The following is a 15153-nucleotide window of genomic DNA, read 5'->3' on the forward strand; positions in this document are numbered from 1 at the left end:
ATAAAAACTATGAAACACAAACTAACACAGCCGAGTCCAGCAATGGAGCTAAATCAGCACACAAGGAGGGAGGAAGGGAGGGAGGAGAAACTGACCAATCCACTGCACACTGACAGCCGCCAGACACCTGCGGGCTGTGTAACAGCTCTGCACAACTCTCCACATCATCACTCTAGTCACTGCAACTTCTGGACCCATTCGGCCGTGGGAGCTTCAAGCTGCCCTTCTGGGGTGATTTCTTCCATGTCTATGAGAGCATACAGGGGCAAGTACATGAGCGTGAGTAATAATAATAGCACTCTTACACAGAGATACATTGGGAAAACTGTCTTGATTAGATCAACACATGTTGGGGGTGGAGTCTGGCGCTGTGGCGTACAGGTAAAGCCATCTGCAACAAGTGCATCCCACACAGGCTGTGGTACTTCCAACCTAACTCCCTACTAATGGCCCGGGAAAAGAAAATGGCTCTAGGGCTTGGGCCCCAGTATCCGCACAGGAGACACCTAAGAACATGTCTGGCTGAGGTCTGGCCTAAACTGGCTATTGAGGTCTTCTGAGGAGCGAACCAGGAGACAGAAAAACGGAAGAATCTCTCCTTTTCTCCCTACCCCCCTCCCCACTTTATAACCTTCTCAAATAAGTAAATAAGCATTTAAAAAAGACAATTTGGGGCCTGGCACAGTAGCATAGTGGCTAAAATCCTCGCCTTGCATGTGGTGGGATTCCATATGGGCGCCGGTTCATGTCTGGCAGCTCCACTTCCCATCCAGCTCCCTGCTTGTGGCCTGGGAAGGCAGTGGGGGAGGACGGCCCAAAGCCTTGGGACCCTGCACCCGTGTGGGAGACCCAGCGGAGACTCCTGGCTCCTGGCTTCGGATCGGCTCAGCTCTGGCCGTTGTGGCCGCTTGGGGAGTGAATCAACGGACGGAAAAACTTCCTCTGTGTCTCTCCTCCTCTCTGTATATCTGACTTTCAACAAGAATAAAATCTTTTAAAAAAAAGTTTGGAAAGCCATTGCAATTAAGACAGGTATTGGCACAGGGATAATAAACTAATGAGAAAAAGAATCACGTAAGTGTTCAAACTCACACGGACGCTTTATGACAGAAGCGTACTAGAGGACAAAGGTATCTTCCTTCTAGTGACCAGGGCTCTGTACGGTGTTCATGTGGAAAGACCAGAAACAGATCCCTAACTCGCTCCACAGCCCCAAACAAACCAGTTATAAGCATATGCATAATAAGTAAACTTACACAGTGACTTCCGCATTATTAATTATCACGGCACTGGAAAACAGTTCGCAAAGACACACATACAAAAGAATGCTAACTACAAAAAGTATTAAGAATTTCTGTTATTCCAAAGTAAGCAAGAAAAACAAGTCACAGAATAGGAAAAAAGAAACCATGAGGAACACCAGGAGCCAGCGAAGAACTTCTGTCGAGAACATACGTGATCTATTACCAAACGTAGTCACTGCAGCCCAACGGAAAGAGCGGGCACAGGGCTCCTCCGAGCACATCTGCGCGTGCAAGTGCACAAACACACAAATTCAAAGTGCAAATCGACATTTTACAAGCTGCTCGGCCTCATTAGAGCGAATGTGGGCAGCAGGAAGTGGCCGGGCAGCTTTCAGTACAATGGAAACAGAAAGGCAAAGGTCAGGTGCTGGCATGGGTACCCTATGGCAGACGGGACCGTCAACACCAAAGAAACAGCAGTCAAGACGTCAGACACACACAAGCACCTACTGAGAGCAGAGAGACAAAGCACAGCAAGGGAATGGACTGAAACAGGCAGAAAGTGGAGCCAAAGGTAATATTTTCCCATTAAGAACCACTAACGAGGGTCCAGTACAGTGAACTAGCAGCTAAAGTCACTGCCTTGCATGCACTGGTATCCTGTATGGGTGCTGGTTCTAATCCCAGAAGCCCCACTTCCCATCCAGCTCCCTGCTTGTGGCCTGGGAAAGCAGTCAAGGACGGCCCAAAGCCTTGGGACCCTGCACGTGGGAGATCCAGAAGAGGCTCCTGGCTTCAGATCGGCACAGCTCTGGCTGCTGTGGCCACTTGGGCAATCAATTAGTGGGCAAAAGAGCTTCCTCTGTCTCTCCTGTCTATATATATGTCTTCCCAATAAAAAATAAGTAAATCTTTTTTAAAAAGCCACATAGAAATACTGCTTTCATGTTCCACACAGGCAGAAGGCTGGCAGCGAAGCAGAGGAGCTCAGGAGCGGACAGGAGCTTGAGAACACCTTTCCCTGAGCATCAGGCCCAGCAATGCAAGGAGCTGGGGCTGCCACAAACAAGGGGACTCGACCTCAGGGACCATGTCCCAGTCTGCTTTGGTTCTAGAAAGGCCAGTTTTTATGTCTTTTTTTTTTTTTTTAAATCTCACCTGCAGGTTATATATTCTGTCATTTCTGAACAATCCTCAGTCCTCCTTTTTGCTTTGATAACTCAGCAACTATGCTATCCATATATGCCTTTAAATAATACTGTTCATAAATAAAACGCTGAGAAACTGGTGAACACCCAACACTAGGCACAACTGTAATACTTGATCATGTCTTAGGATCCTGCAGCATTCCATTACTGTCATTTTCTTTTTTTTTTTTAAAGATTTATTCATTTTATTATTACAAAGTCAGATACACAGAGAGGAGGAGAGACAGAGAGGAAGATCTTCCATCTGATGATTCACTCCCCAAGTGAGCCGCAACAGCCGGTGCGTGCCAATCCGAAGCCGGGAACCTGAAACCTCTTCTGGGCCTCCCACGCGGGTGCAGGGTCCCAAAGCATTGGGCCGTCCTCGACTGCTTTCCCAGGCCACAAGCAGGGAGCTGGATGGGAAGTGGAGCTGCCGGGATTAGAACCGGCACCCATATGGGATCCGGGCGTTCAAGGCAAGGACTTTTAGCCACTAGGCCACGCTGCCGGGCCCCATTACTGTCATTTTTATGTAGAACTAGGACTTGGCAATTATTTTTCAGTATATGAATACGCTACAACAATTTCTCCTATGTGTTGTGTGCCTGCCCAGAGCCCAGAAAGCGGCCATCAGAGACAACAGCTAGACACTGGGCAGCCACAAGTTCACATTCGGGCACTAGTTTGATGCCAAGTCACTACACTTAGTGAAACTGCCCATCTAGGAAATGCTGATGACAAAAGAATTGATTCAGATATTGGGTAGAAATACAGAATAAGGACTAAAAAGCGAGTGGATAAAACAGAACATGCAAATGAATGATCTAAGTGAGCAAGTGAATTCTACCTGTCGGGACAGACAGCAAGGAAGGTATCAGTACAGATAACTTGGAAAACATCCACAATTATAAGACTCACACTGCACCTGTGTCCATCACCCACAGACCCACACGGCACCTGTGTCCATCACCTACACCCACACGGCACCTGTGTCCATCACCCACACCCACACTGCACCTGTGTCCATCACCCACACCAACACGGCACCTGTGTCCATCACCCACACCCACACTGCACCTGTGTCCATCACCCACAGACCCACACGGCACCTGTGTCCATCACCCACACCCACACTGCACCTGTGTCCATCACCCACACCCACACTGCACCTGTGTCCATCACCTACACCCACACTGCACCTGTGTCCATCACCTACACCCACACGGCACCTGTGTCCATCACCCACACCCACACGGCACCTGTGTCCATCACCTACACCCACACTGCACCTGTGTCCATCACCTACACCCACACTGTACCTGTGTCCATCACCTACACCCACACGGCACCTGTGTCCATCACCCACACCCACACTGCACCTGTGTCCATCACCCACAGACCCACACTGCACCTGTGTCCATCACCCACACCCACACTGCACCTGTGTCCATCACCCACACCCACACTGCACCTGTGTCCATCACCCACAGACCCACACTGCACCTGTGTCCATCACCCACAGACCCACACTGCACCTGTGTCCATCACCCACACCCACACTGCACCTGTGTCCATCACCTACACCCACACTGCACCTGTGTCCATCACCCACAGACCCACACTGCACCTGTGTCCATCACCCACAGACCCACACGGCACCTGTGTCCATCACCCACACCCACACTGCACCTGTGTCCATCACCTACACCCACACTGCACCTGTGTCCATCACCCACAGACCCACACTGCACCTGTGTCCATCACCCACAGACCCACACGGCACCTGTGTCCATCACCTACACCCACACAGCACCTGTGTCCATCACCCACTGACCCACACTGCACCTGTGTCCATCACCCACAGACCCACACGGCACCTGTGTCCATCACCCACACCCACACTGCACCTGTGTCCATCACCTACACCCACACTGCACCTGTGTCCATCACCCACAGACCCACACTGCACCTGTGTCCATCACCCACAGACCCACACGGCACCTGTGTCCATCACCCACAGACCCACACTGCACCTGTGTCCATCACCTAAAGACCCACACTGCACCTGTGTCCATCACCCACAGACCCACACTGCACCTGTGTCCATCACCCACAGACCCACACGGCACCTGTGTCCATCACCTACACCCACACTGCACCTGTGTCCATCACCCACAGATTTCCCATGCTTTTGCACCAATGAGCCTTTTAATATTTGGCTGTAGCCAAATTAGTGTTGAAAATTCTTCTTCACTATAGATGGTTTCAGAGAACACACAAGGTCAATAGGGATGTTTTTGCTTTACAACTTTTTTTTTTTCATCTACAACAATTTCTTGCAAGGCTTTCCTTTTCCTCAGAGGTTAACATCTGCCCAAACTCCACTAAGCATGGGCTGTGGTGCCTGGACAATGCTGTGCACAGTGCCTTCTCTGTCCCCTGGCAGGCAGGCTGTTGGTGCCATCCACCTTATGCTGACCGGTCTGTGAGCTACAACGCCTTAAAGGATCCCACTTTCTATTGCTAATCAGACTGATGTAAACATGTTTGGGAGAAGCAGGTGTGTTTCCAGCGTATTACTCTCAAATGCATGCTTCCCATCACGTACTGCAACAGAGGCCACTGTGAGGTGGCTGATGTATAAATTCCTCTCCCTGTTTTGGAGGCTCCTCACAACCTCCCAGGTCCACCTTCCCAAGCCTCACAGGCAACAAGCTCCAGGCCATGCAGTGATCTAAGACAGTGTTCACCTCAAGTGTCAGCAGGCCTGGGGACCCTGCAGGCCTCAGGGACCCTGCAAGGCCTGGGGGGGGACCCTGCAGGCCTCTGGGACCCTGCAGGTCTGGGTGGGGCCCTGCAGGCCTGGGAGGGGCCCTGCAGGCCTCCGGGACCCTGCAGGTCTGGGGAGGGACCCTGCAGGCCTGGGGGGGACCCTGCAGGCCTCGGGGACCCTGCAGGCCTGGTGGGGGGGGGGAACCCTGCAGGCCTCAGGGGACCCTGCAGACTCCCGCCCAGGTGAGCGTCATGCACATGAGTCTTAGGAGAGGAGGACAGTCCCTGCTGAACCCCTCCCAGCATGGGCAAAAGCAGGAGCCCCCAGCTTCTGGACGGTGGGCTCTAGGACAGGACCCTGAAACAAACTGTCCCTGTTGCCAGGGAGCCAAAATGTCCTTCATATTTCCACACTGTGAAACCAGCTCTTACGAGGGAGTAGACTCCACATCCCCACAGCCAACAGCAGCAGCAGCCTTTCTCAGATCCGCTCTCCCAGCACGGCAGCCACAGCCCAGGGCCCCGACGAATGCACCTCTGAGCACATGCTGGCTGAGAACGCCCATGACAACTGCCGGGCACGCACAGGAAGGATACAGGGGTTATCATTATCAATCCTGCAGCTGTCCAGGATCAATGGGATGCCATCCAGCTGGTTCACCTGCAGGGAAAGGACACAGAGCACACCGTGAGAACAGCCTGGCAGGGCCAGAGACCCCATCTGTCGGTTGTCTTCACATCTCTCAGTGTTGCAGCACGGCTCAAACCGTTATCTGAAACATGTGCAGCAATCCAGGAATATTTCAAGACTGACATATAAAGTGATTCTTCATTTTCTTTTCATTGTCTCAAAAAATGTCAGAGTAACTAGGTAGGAAGCCTTACAAAAAAGGATGTGACTTCCTAACATTGCTCACCAGGATAAAATCACACGATTCTGAGGCTTCTACTTGGAAGATGAAAATACTAGAAGAAAACTGGAGTTCTTTTTCTAAGCTGGAGACAGGAAAAGGTTTTCCAATTACAATTTAGAATCAAAATAATAGGGGAAATGTTTCAAAATTGACTTTTTTCTTTCAAACAAAGACTGGGCAAGTTGGCACACAAGGAGCATTTCCCAGGAGAGGCCTTCAGGGTGTAGAGCAGCACCATGTCCCAGGGGTCGGCTCACGTTACCGCATGTGCTGGAACTTCCTTTTTGTTCGGGCTGGTCGCAGAGAACACATCTCGGGCTTCCACTCACCAGTGCACGAGGCACAGTGCCGTGTGAACTGCCCCCCTCTTGTGTGTGTGCACGCTCAGTGTTCTTGCCCACATGCCCAGGAGGAAGTGCCAACCTGCTTTCCCGTGTGGCCGCAGCATTTTACATCCCCACAAGGGAAAGACAAGTGTTCAGGTTTGTTATAATGGCCCCGGTCTGCCTGTGACTTAGCCATCCAGGGTATGTGAAATGGAATGTCGCCTGATGCATTCCACAACATTCTGGCATTTCTCTGATGAACAATGAGGCTGAGTGTTGCACAGTTTACAAGTAACTCAAATGTCCAGTGACAGTTGAACAGCCTGAGGCACAACTACCACGGGCGACCGTATGGCTGCAAAGAATGAAGGGAGCTGGTTGTTGATGAAGTGCACGAAGACTGCAGGGTGGCTGGGTGAGAGGGGAGGAGAAAGTGCTTCTTCAAATGTGACGGGGAAGACAAAGGGCGAGCCAGCACTGACAGGGGAGAAACAAGAAGACAGACTGCCGACGGGTCTTGTACGATTCTGACTTTGGGACACTGCTCTGTATAATTTTTAAAATTCAAAGTTATAAAAATTTAAAGCCGACAAACTAATAGTATGTGAAATGAAGACGAATTATTTGAAAGCCCTGACAAATCCGTGACTTCCCATCCCCTGGGAGACACATTCTAAGATCAGTCCCCTGTGCGGAGAGCAGCCTGGGCTACTCTCACTGAGCCACCGAGCCACCGCTGACAGTGTGAATGCATCACTCATGTCATTGCCAACCAAGATTCTCAGCTTAAAAGAAGCATCAAAGTGAATTTTACATTTAAATTAGAAACATTAGCATGGACTCATGATACATTTTTCTGTCCTCCAAAGCTATAATTTCTAGCTTTGTTTTCTTTGCAGAAGGCCTCAGAGCCAAGACCAGCCAGCAGTGTGAGAGGGCCTCTTCTCCATCCCACCCTGCAGGCAGCCAGAGCAGCAGGTGGCTGGCACAGAACAGCACCGGCCTCTGCCATCCCCATCATGCCTTGGGGTCACTTGAGCCGAGACAGGCGAATGAATCAGGTGAGAATCATTTGATTTGATAAAAGACTTATTCACTTATTTATCTGAAAAGCAAGGTAACAGGCCGTGGGAGGGAAGGAGAACCTTTGGTCCGTAGGCTCACTCCCACGATGATGCCATGCTGGTCTCCCAAGCGGGGGGACAGGAGCCCATGTATGTGGGCAGTCTTCATTTCCCTTTCCAGGCAGTTCAACTGGGAGTCCAGGAGCCGGGACGGATGCCCACACTCTGATGGGGTGCCAGTGCGGCCAGTGGTGGTTTAAACTCCAGGGCTACAACGGCAGCCTTCAGCCACCACCTGCTCTATTTACTGTGCTCTCTGCACTGGAGGTAAGATGGGAATCGGACTTAACAGCCATGCAGCACACACCACAGAAAGCTCACTCCATGCTCCCTTTTATAAGCCATCAGTCAGGACCATTTCGACAAAGAGAAAAATCTTCCTTCACCTCTGGGGGCTGAGCTGCAGCAGCTTGGAGGACTAGGCTACCAGGAAGGGTTGGTCCTCGAAAGGACCAGAGTCGAGAAGCAGAAGGAAGGTCCGTGGCAAGCTAGTCAGAGCTCCACGTGGGAATGCACCCAACCTTACCAATGTAGTCCTCGCTGTCCTGCTTTCTCTAAGAGCCACCCTGCCTCTGTCAGCACACCAGGGTGCAGGTGAGCCTGTCTCCCAACCAGCAAGGGCAGCAGGTGTCTGGGCACAGGCCTTGTTGCTGATCACTCGCTCTGTGTGAGTGTGGGATCCTAAGCCCGGGGTGCAGGTGTGCACCTCCATGCCAGGCTGAGGCCCATGTCTGAGAGCACGCCGGCTTGGGTCAGCCAGGGCAGCACACAGCACAGGCTCACTGGGAACAGCAACCGGGAGAAATGGGATATGGGTCAAGATGAAAGAATGACCAGGAACTAAGGAAAACAAACATTGCCTGAGGTTTGGGGCAGGGAAGAGGGCAAATGGGGTGGCGAGGAGCAGCATGGACTGCACATGGACCTGGGACCCAGCACAGGAATGTGCAGTCGGTCGGTCCGTCGGTTGGTCTGGCTTGGACCAGTCAGAGTCACCAAGACCTACTTTGTCAGTCTCTTTCTCTGTAACAGTAGGATGGAAGCTGCCTGGTTTCCTGAGTGCTCAGCAGGGAGCCTGTTACTCAGCAGGCTCAAGGGCTGCAGCACAGCCTCAGGGTGGCTCCCGAAGGCGCAAGGGAACGGGAAGATGGCTCCAAAGGGCCAGATTTACACTTGCCCTCTGCATCAGGGCCAGCCATGCAGGTTCATTACTCAGTGCAAAACAGACAAAATTCACTGCCTTAAAATAAAATAAAGTACAATTCTGAGATATGCTGAGTGAAGAAGATAATCTTTGAAGGAAAATGAGTCATACGCTAACAAGTGAATTTTCCAAATCGCGAGTGTACTGGAGTTGTGGGTGAGTTGGAGATATGTGGCCTCGGGCATTTGTTTTCCCACTTGAGTGCTGCATTATGAAAGGAGACAGGAGAACTTTTTACAGAAGTTTATTAAATTACTTCTTTAGACAAGGATGAAAAAGCCAAGTATATGCTCCAGAATGAACCCAGGTGACGTCAGCAGGAAAAGCAGAGCCCACTGCCAGCCACGTGCTTATCAAGGCTCAAGGTCACTGCCGCAGCTGCCCACGTGGGCCTCATGTTCAGAGCACGGAAGAACATCAGAAAATTAGTAAGTTTCCTTCTGTTAGCACTTCATAAAACAAGAAAGTTGTTTGTTTCTTTACCCAACATGTTGGGAACTGATCCTAGAGCGCTAATAAATGAGTCACAAGTTGTAGTTGATATTGTCAACGGCACCCTGAGGTACTGTACCTCAGCAAGACAGGAAGCCCAGCTTAAACAAACTACCACCTGGCCCCTGGAAACAAGCTGTAAACAGGACAGCTAATTGACTTGCTAACTATTCTCCACAGCCAACAGTCACGGGAGGAAACACGAACAGCCCCAGAACCCGCCTCAAAGCCCGTGGGGGAAACAGCTCAGGTTCAGAGAACAGTGGCCGTGCAGCAGCTCTCAGGGAAGCGCGCACGGCACCAAGCCAGATCTGCTTAAACACACACTGGGCCACGTCTCCGGCACAAAGGGGCTCTTGCCACAGCCCCTCAGAGTGACATGGCCAGTGAGACTGTGGCAATGCCCAGCTGAGGTGTCCCTCTGGGAAGGTCACCGGGGTTGGGAGAGCCGACAGTCACCCCTTGCCACAAAACGCCGGGGTTGTGGAGTGGGGGCCGCAGAGCAGAAACACCAGCCTCCAGGAGAGCCTCTCTCAGTACCTTCCCCTTCTCCCCAGCACGCCCCCGCCAACGTGTGCCTAGGAGTGAGGCTCAGTCTTCCAGCCAGGTGTCCAGGGAGGCTCCTCACCTCCCTTCAGGTGGGATGTCTGAGCTGGAACGACTCACACACATGCAGAGCAACAGTGTGGACTACGCGAGGTGATCACAGAGACCATGTGATGGGCAGCTCCTGTCACGTGGCCCTGAGGCAGCCCAGGCTGCCCTTGTCATTCCTCCGTGAAGACAGTCAGCAACGTTCGAGCACAAGGATTGCAACAGGCACGAGTTCCTGCTGCTGCCATGCTGCCGACCATCACACTTTCCATCTGTACTGCTCCACGGCCTTTGGCCAACGCAGCGATTCCAAGGCCACAAACATGCAGTTCCATCCCGCCTTGCAATGCACTTGCTTTCCTGACGCTTTGTGCAGCTCAGCAGTGGGCAGCTCATGACCAAGCTGCTGCTGGTCGCCCCTGGAGGCATAGCAAAAGGGAAGCCAGTGGCATTCTCTGCAGGCACGCCTTCCCTGGGGATGGAACTCAGCGCCCTAGCCCTGATGTTTCAACCCTGGCTGCAGATAACAGTTGATTCTAGGGGTTTCATAAAGTATCTTCGTGTGGTCCCAACTCGAGAACAGATACATCAGTCATGAACATGCTTTCTTGGGACCCACGCTGGGTTGAGAGCATGAGATTTCCTCAAGCCTTGACATGCTGAGACCGACTGCTGTCCCAGAAGAAGAAACTTCTCCACCTAACACAGCACCCACTACACTCGTCCTCCGGTGCCACACTGCAACTCGAAAATGCACCCAGGATTCACAGTCAGCTGGACCCACGTCTGTGGAGCTACAAACACATTAAAACACGCACTATCTCCTCCACTCTGTGTGGGCCCGACACGCACGGTGCTGGTCTGTGTGGGCCCGACACGCACGGTGCTGGTCTGTGTGGGCCCGACACGCACGGTTCTGGTCTGTGTGGGCCCGACAAGCACGGTGCTGGTCTGTGTGGGCCCGACACGCACGGTGCTGGTCTGTGTGGGCCCAACATGCACGGTGCTAGTGTATGTGGCACCAACAGTATTCTTGTCTTATTTCCAGTATCAGGAGGAAAATACTCAGAGTGTAATGAACTCAACTCTTGTTTTTTTCTCTCTACCCCCTATAACTCTTTAAAAAAAAAAAAAAAAAAAAAAACTTGAAAAAGAAATGAAATCAGCTGTTGAATTTTTTTTTTTTTTTTTTTTTTTTTTAAAGATTTTATTCATTTTATTACAGCCAGATATATACAGAGGAGAGACAGAGAGGAAGATCTTCCGTCCGATGATTCACTCCCCAAGTGAGCCGCAACGGGCCGATGCGCGCCGATCCGAAGCCGGGAACCTGGAACCTCCTCCGGGTCTCCCACGCGGGTGCAGTGTCCCAATGCATTGGGCCGTCCTCAACTGCTTTCCCAGGCCACAAGCAGGGAGCTGGATGGGAAGTGGAGCTGCCGGGATTAGAACCGGCGCCCATATGGGATCCCGGGGCTTTCAAGGCGAGGACTTTAGCCGCTAGGCCACGCCGCCGGGCCCCAGCTGTTGAATTTTTAAAATAAATGTCCTTTATAGGGCACAGAAATTCCCTAAAACATTTTTGTATTTTAGCATATTTGCTGTGGAGACAGCACAAACTTTTGTATTTTACTACGACCAATTTTAAAATGTCTTATGGCCAGGGAGCACACCGGAGAACTGAATTCCTTTCAGTTTGTTCCGAGTTGCTTTAAGTGTTCCCTGGGGGGGGCGTTCCTGTGCTTTCTCCTGCTTGGTGGGTACTGGGTTCTTCAAACTTCAGTTCATCAAGGTGACTAATGAGCATGAAGTTTTCTACATTCTTTTTGTTCTAGAATGTACTAATTTTTAAAAATGTTTAAAATCCCTATGAACTTACATCTTTTGCCTTTCAGTGACCTAAGTTTTAGCACCGCAGATGAAATCATGGCTTTACTCATCTTGAAGTACTTCCACACGAACAGTGTTTTACTGATACTAGCACAGCAGGCCCAGCCCTCCCCTAAGAGCTGCAGGGTAAACCCTTCTCTCACTGACTTCTACTTACAGTCTCCATCATACAACTGAATCTTGTGTTTTAAAAACCAGTCTAACGGTCTCTGTTTCTTTAATTGTGTATTTACGTCATTTATATTTAATGTATTTACCAACATGCCTGGTTTATCATCTCACATCTATGTTAAATCTGTCCTATTCTTTATTCCGACTTTCATATTTTCCAGACTCCTTGTAGCTATTTTGTTAAATATTCTTTTTCTTCCTTTAGTATTGGCTTACTAGCTATCTTTCTCCCTTCAGAAAGCGTTTGCTCTAGGGTTCAGAGTATACAACCTTAATATGTTGCAACTTTGCACAAATACTGTCACACTACTTCACATACACTGTAAAGACTCTTACGCCTGAGTACTCCACTTGAAGTCTGGACAACAGAACTCCCAAACACACCATTGACTCCAAGACATACTGCATCATTTCCTTAGGGATCAACTACACCTTGGAGAAACCTAAGTTGACAGTAAGATAATTTCACTTTTAGCCACATGGCGACCTTTCCTGGATTCATGCAAACCAGGAGTCTGCAGGTCATCATTTCCCTTCCCCCACAAAACTTCCCTGGATAGTTTCCTATAGGCATGGCTCTGTTGGTGGCAAATTCTGTTTCACATTGTCTGAAAAGTCATTAAATTCTAGATTGACAGCTGTCTTTAAGATGTAAAGATGTCATGACACGGGCCCGGCGGCGTGGCCTGGCGGCTAAAGTCCTCGCCTTGAAAGCCCCGGGATCCCATATGGGTGCCGGTTCTAATCCCGGCAGCTCCACTTCCCATCCAGCTCCCTGCCTGTGGCCTGGGAAAGCAGTCGAGGACGGCCCAATGCATTGGGACCCTGCACCCGCGTGGGAGACCCGGAAGAGGTTCCAGGTTCCCGGCTTCGGATCAGCACAGCATCGACCCGTTGCGGCTCACTTGGGGAGTGAATCATAGGACGGAAGATCTTCCTCTCTGTCTCTCCTCCTCTCTGTGTATCTGACTGTAATAAAATGAATAAATCTTTAAAAAAAAAAAAGATGTCATGACACTGATTCCTGTCTTGTATTATTTTTGAGTGGGAAACCAGCTCTCACGCTCATTTTTACTCTTTTCTTTTTAAAACAGCACAGTGAATTAGTACAAACAGTCACAGTGAATTCTTCCAAGTAATTTCTATTCCCAGCTTCTGAGTATGGGAGTTTGGAGGGTGGCCAACATTGGTAGTCATGTCCAACGAAACGACACTAGATCAGCACTATGCTCCTATGTTACATTTTGCACAATATGTGTAAATACCAAGATTTGAATGCAAAACACAGACACACACTGCTACCAGACATAGATAAAAGCCATGCACACAACACAGCAGCCATTCATCTTTATTCTTCCAACAGATAGGCAGACGTCAATGAATGAGAGGGTAACAGTACTACAGAAGATTAACCAAAATGACGAAAAGCTGGTTCCTATAAACAGCAACACAATGGGAAAATTCTAGAAAGACCAAGAAGGAAAAAAACAGCTTAAAAAAAAGTAGGAAAAGGGGAAAAGGTAGACACAACAAAACATTCATTATTAAAAAAAGAAAAAACACCTTATATGGAATGGATATTTCTACATCAGGATTAAAAATACCAAAATTGGGCCCTCACCTTGCACTAGCTGGGATTCCATATGGGTGCCAGTTCGTGTCCAGGCTGCTCCATTTCCCATCCAGCTCCCTGCCTGTGGCCTTGGAGACCAGCAGAGGAAGGTCCAAAGCCTTGGGACCCTGCACCCACATGGGGGACCTGGAGGAGCTCCTGGCTCCTGGCTCCTGGCTCCGGATCAGCTCAGCTTTGACCATTTCAGGCATCTGGGGAATAAATCAGTGGATGGAAGGTTTTTCTCTCTCTGTATCTCCTTTTCTCTGTAAATCTACCTTTCCAATAGAAATAAATAAATCTTAAAGAAACCCCAAGAAATGAAAAGCTTGAATAAGATAATCTGATATTAAAATGATGACTTGTTGGCAAAAATAAAGATCCAAAGAGCTCTTCAAGTGAGTGCTCCCAACTCTGCAAGGAACAGTTCATCGTTCTTCACGTGAGCTGTCCAAAACAACCTAAAAACGGGAAACTTTCAACCTCGACTTTTGAGGCTGGTGTGCCTGTCCCAGTCAGGACAGCCCAGGCTCTTCAAGCAAAGACCCCCCCAGAGAATCCTAGAAATGACAGAGTGACTGCCCTGAAGACACTACACTAGTGTAACACATGAACAGACTAAAGTAAATCAGATACGTCATCATAATCCTCACTGATGTATTCTTGATTATCTCAAATGCAGAAAAACTGATCTATCTAGTCCCTATTTTTAGTTCTCAGAAAACTGAAGAAAAAAAATTTTTTTTTAAAGATTTATTCATTTTATTACAGTCAGATACACAGAGAGGAAGACCTTCCGTCCGATGATTCACTCCCCAAGTGAGCCGCAACGGGCCGCTGAGCGCCGATCCGAAGCCGGGAACCTGGAACCTCTTCCGGGTCTCCCACGCGGGTGCAGTGTCCCAAGGCATTGGGCCGTCCTCAACTGCTTTCCCAGGCCACAAGCAGGGAGCTGGATGGGAAGTGGAGCTGCCAGGATTAGAACCGGCGCCCATATGGGATCCCGGGGCTCTCAAGGCGAGGACTTTAGCCGCCAGGCCACGCCGCCGGGCCCTGAAGAAAATTTTAAAATAAAAACACTGAGTTTCAAAATAAGAGGTTAGGTGAACGGATATCACCACCCAGTACTAATGTAGAAAAATAAAGCCTCAGCAAGAGACGCACAGCATTTCCTCGCAGGAACCGGTCCTGTGATGGATGGCAGGATGAAGAAATGCCAGGGGAGACGGCTCCCAGCAGCCCCAGGAGTAGTGGAGCTTGTGGGAGCACACACGGATTCTGCCTGCCAATGCTTTCACACGGATCAGACTTCCTGCTACGGTCTGCCCTTTGGCAACCAATGCTGTACGCTGGATTCTGGGGACAGACATTTGCTTTGAGTAACTGCTAGAAGGCTGGGAACTGGTTTTTCTTTCTAACTTTGCAGCAGGGGCCAAGTATTTCAATATTCCTGTGCCCTGTTCACTTTTCTAAGAAGTAAGGCCTATCAGGGATGTAGTACTAGGTGTTCCTGTAAGAACCACATGTACTTCAGCAAGGGCCAGCCAAGCTGCACCTATGGGAGAGCACAGACCCTACACAGGCTTCTTTGGAGAGCACAGACCCTACACAGGCCTCTAT

General features: G+C 50.0%; 1 protein-coding gene and 1 non-coding gene across 2 annotated transcripts in view; both read right to left on the bottom strand.

The window, feature by feature from the left end:
• Window positions 1–15153, bottom strand: part of ATXN10 (ataxin 10) — a 134888-nt gene that overhangs the window by 16908 nt on the left and 102827 nt on the right. Inside the window, exon 10 of the mRNA XM_004589717.3 lies at window positions 5804–5867. Within this exon, the coding sequence (XP_004589774.3) occupies window positions 5804–5867 (64 nt within the window). The remainder of the gene's footprint in view (window positions 1–5803; window positions 5868–15153) is intronic.
• Window positions 13077–13257, bottom strand: LOC118760635 (small nucleolar RNA SNORA23). Its single transcript, XR_004996900.2, has one exon. It is a non-coding gene; the product is annotated as a small nucleolar RNA SNORA23 (small nucleolar RNA).

This window comes from Ochotona princeps, chromosome 15 (assembly GCF_030435755.1).
Source record: "Ochotona princeps isolate mOchPri1 chromosome 15, mOchPri1.hap1, whole genome shotgun sequence".
NCBI lineage: Eukaryota > Metazoa > Chordata > Mammalia > Lagomorpha > Ochotonidae > Ochotona > Ochotona princeps.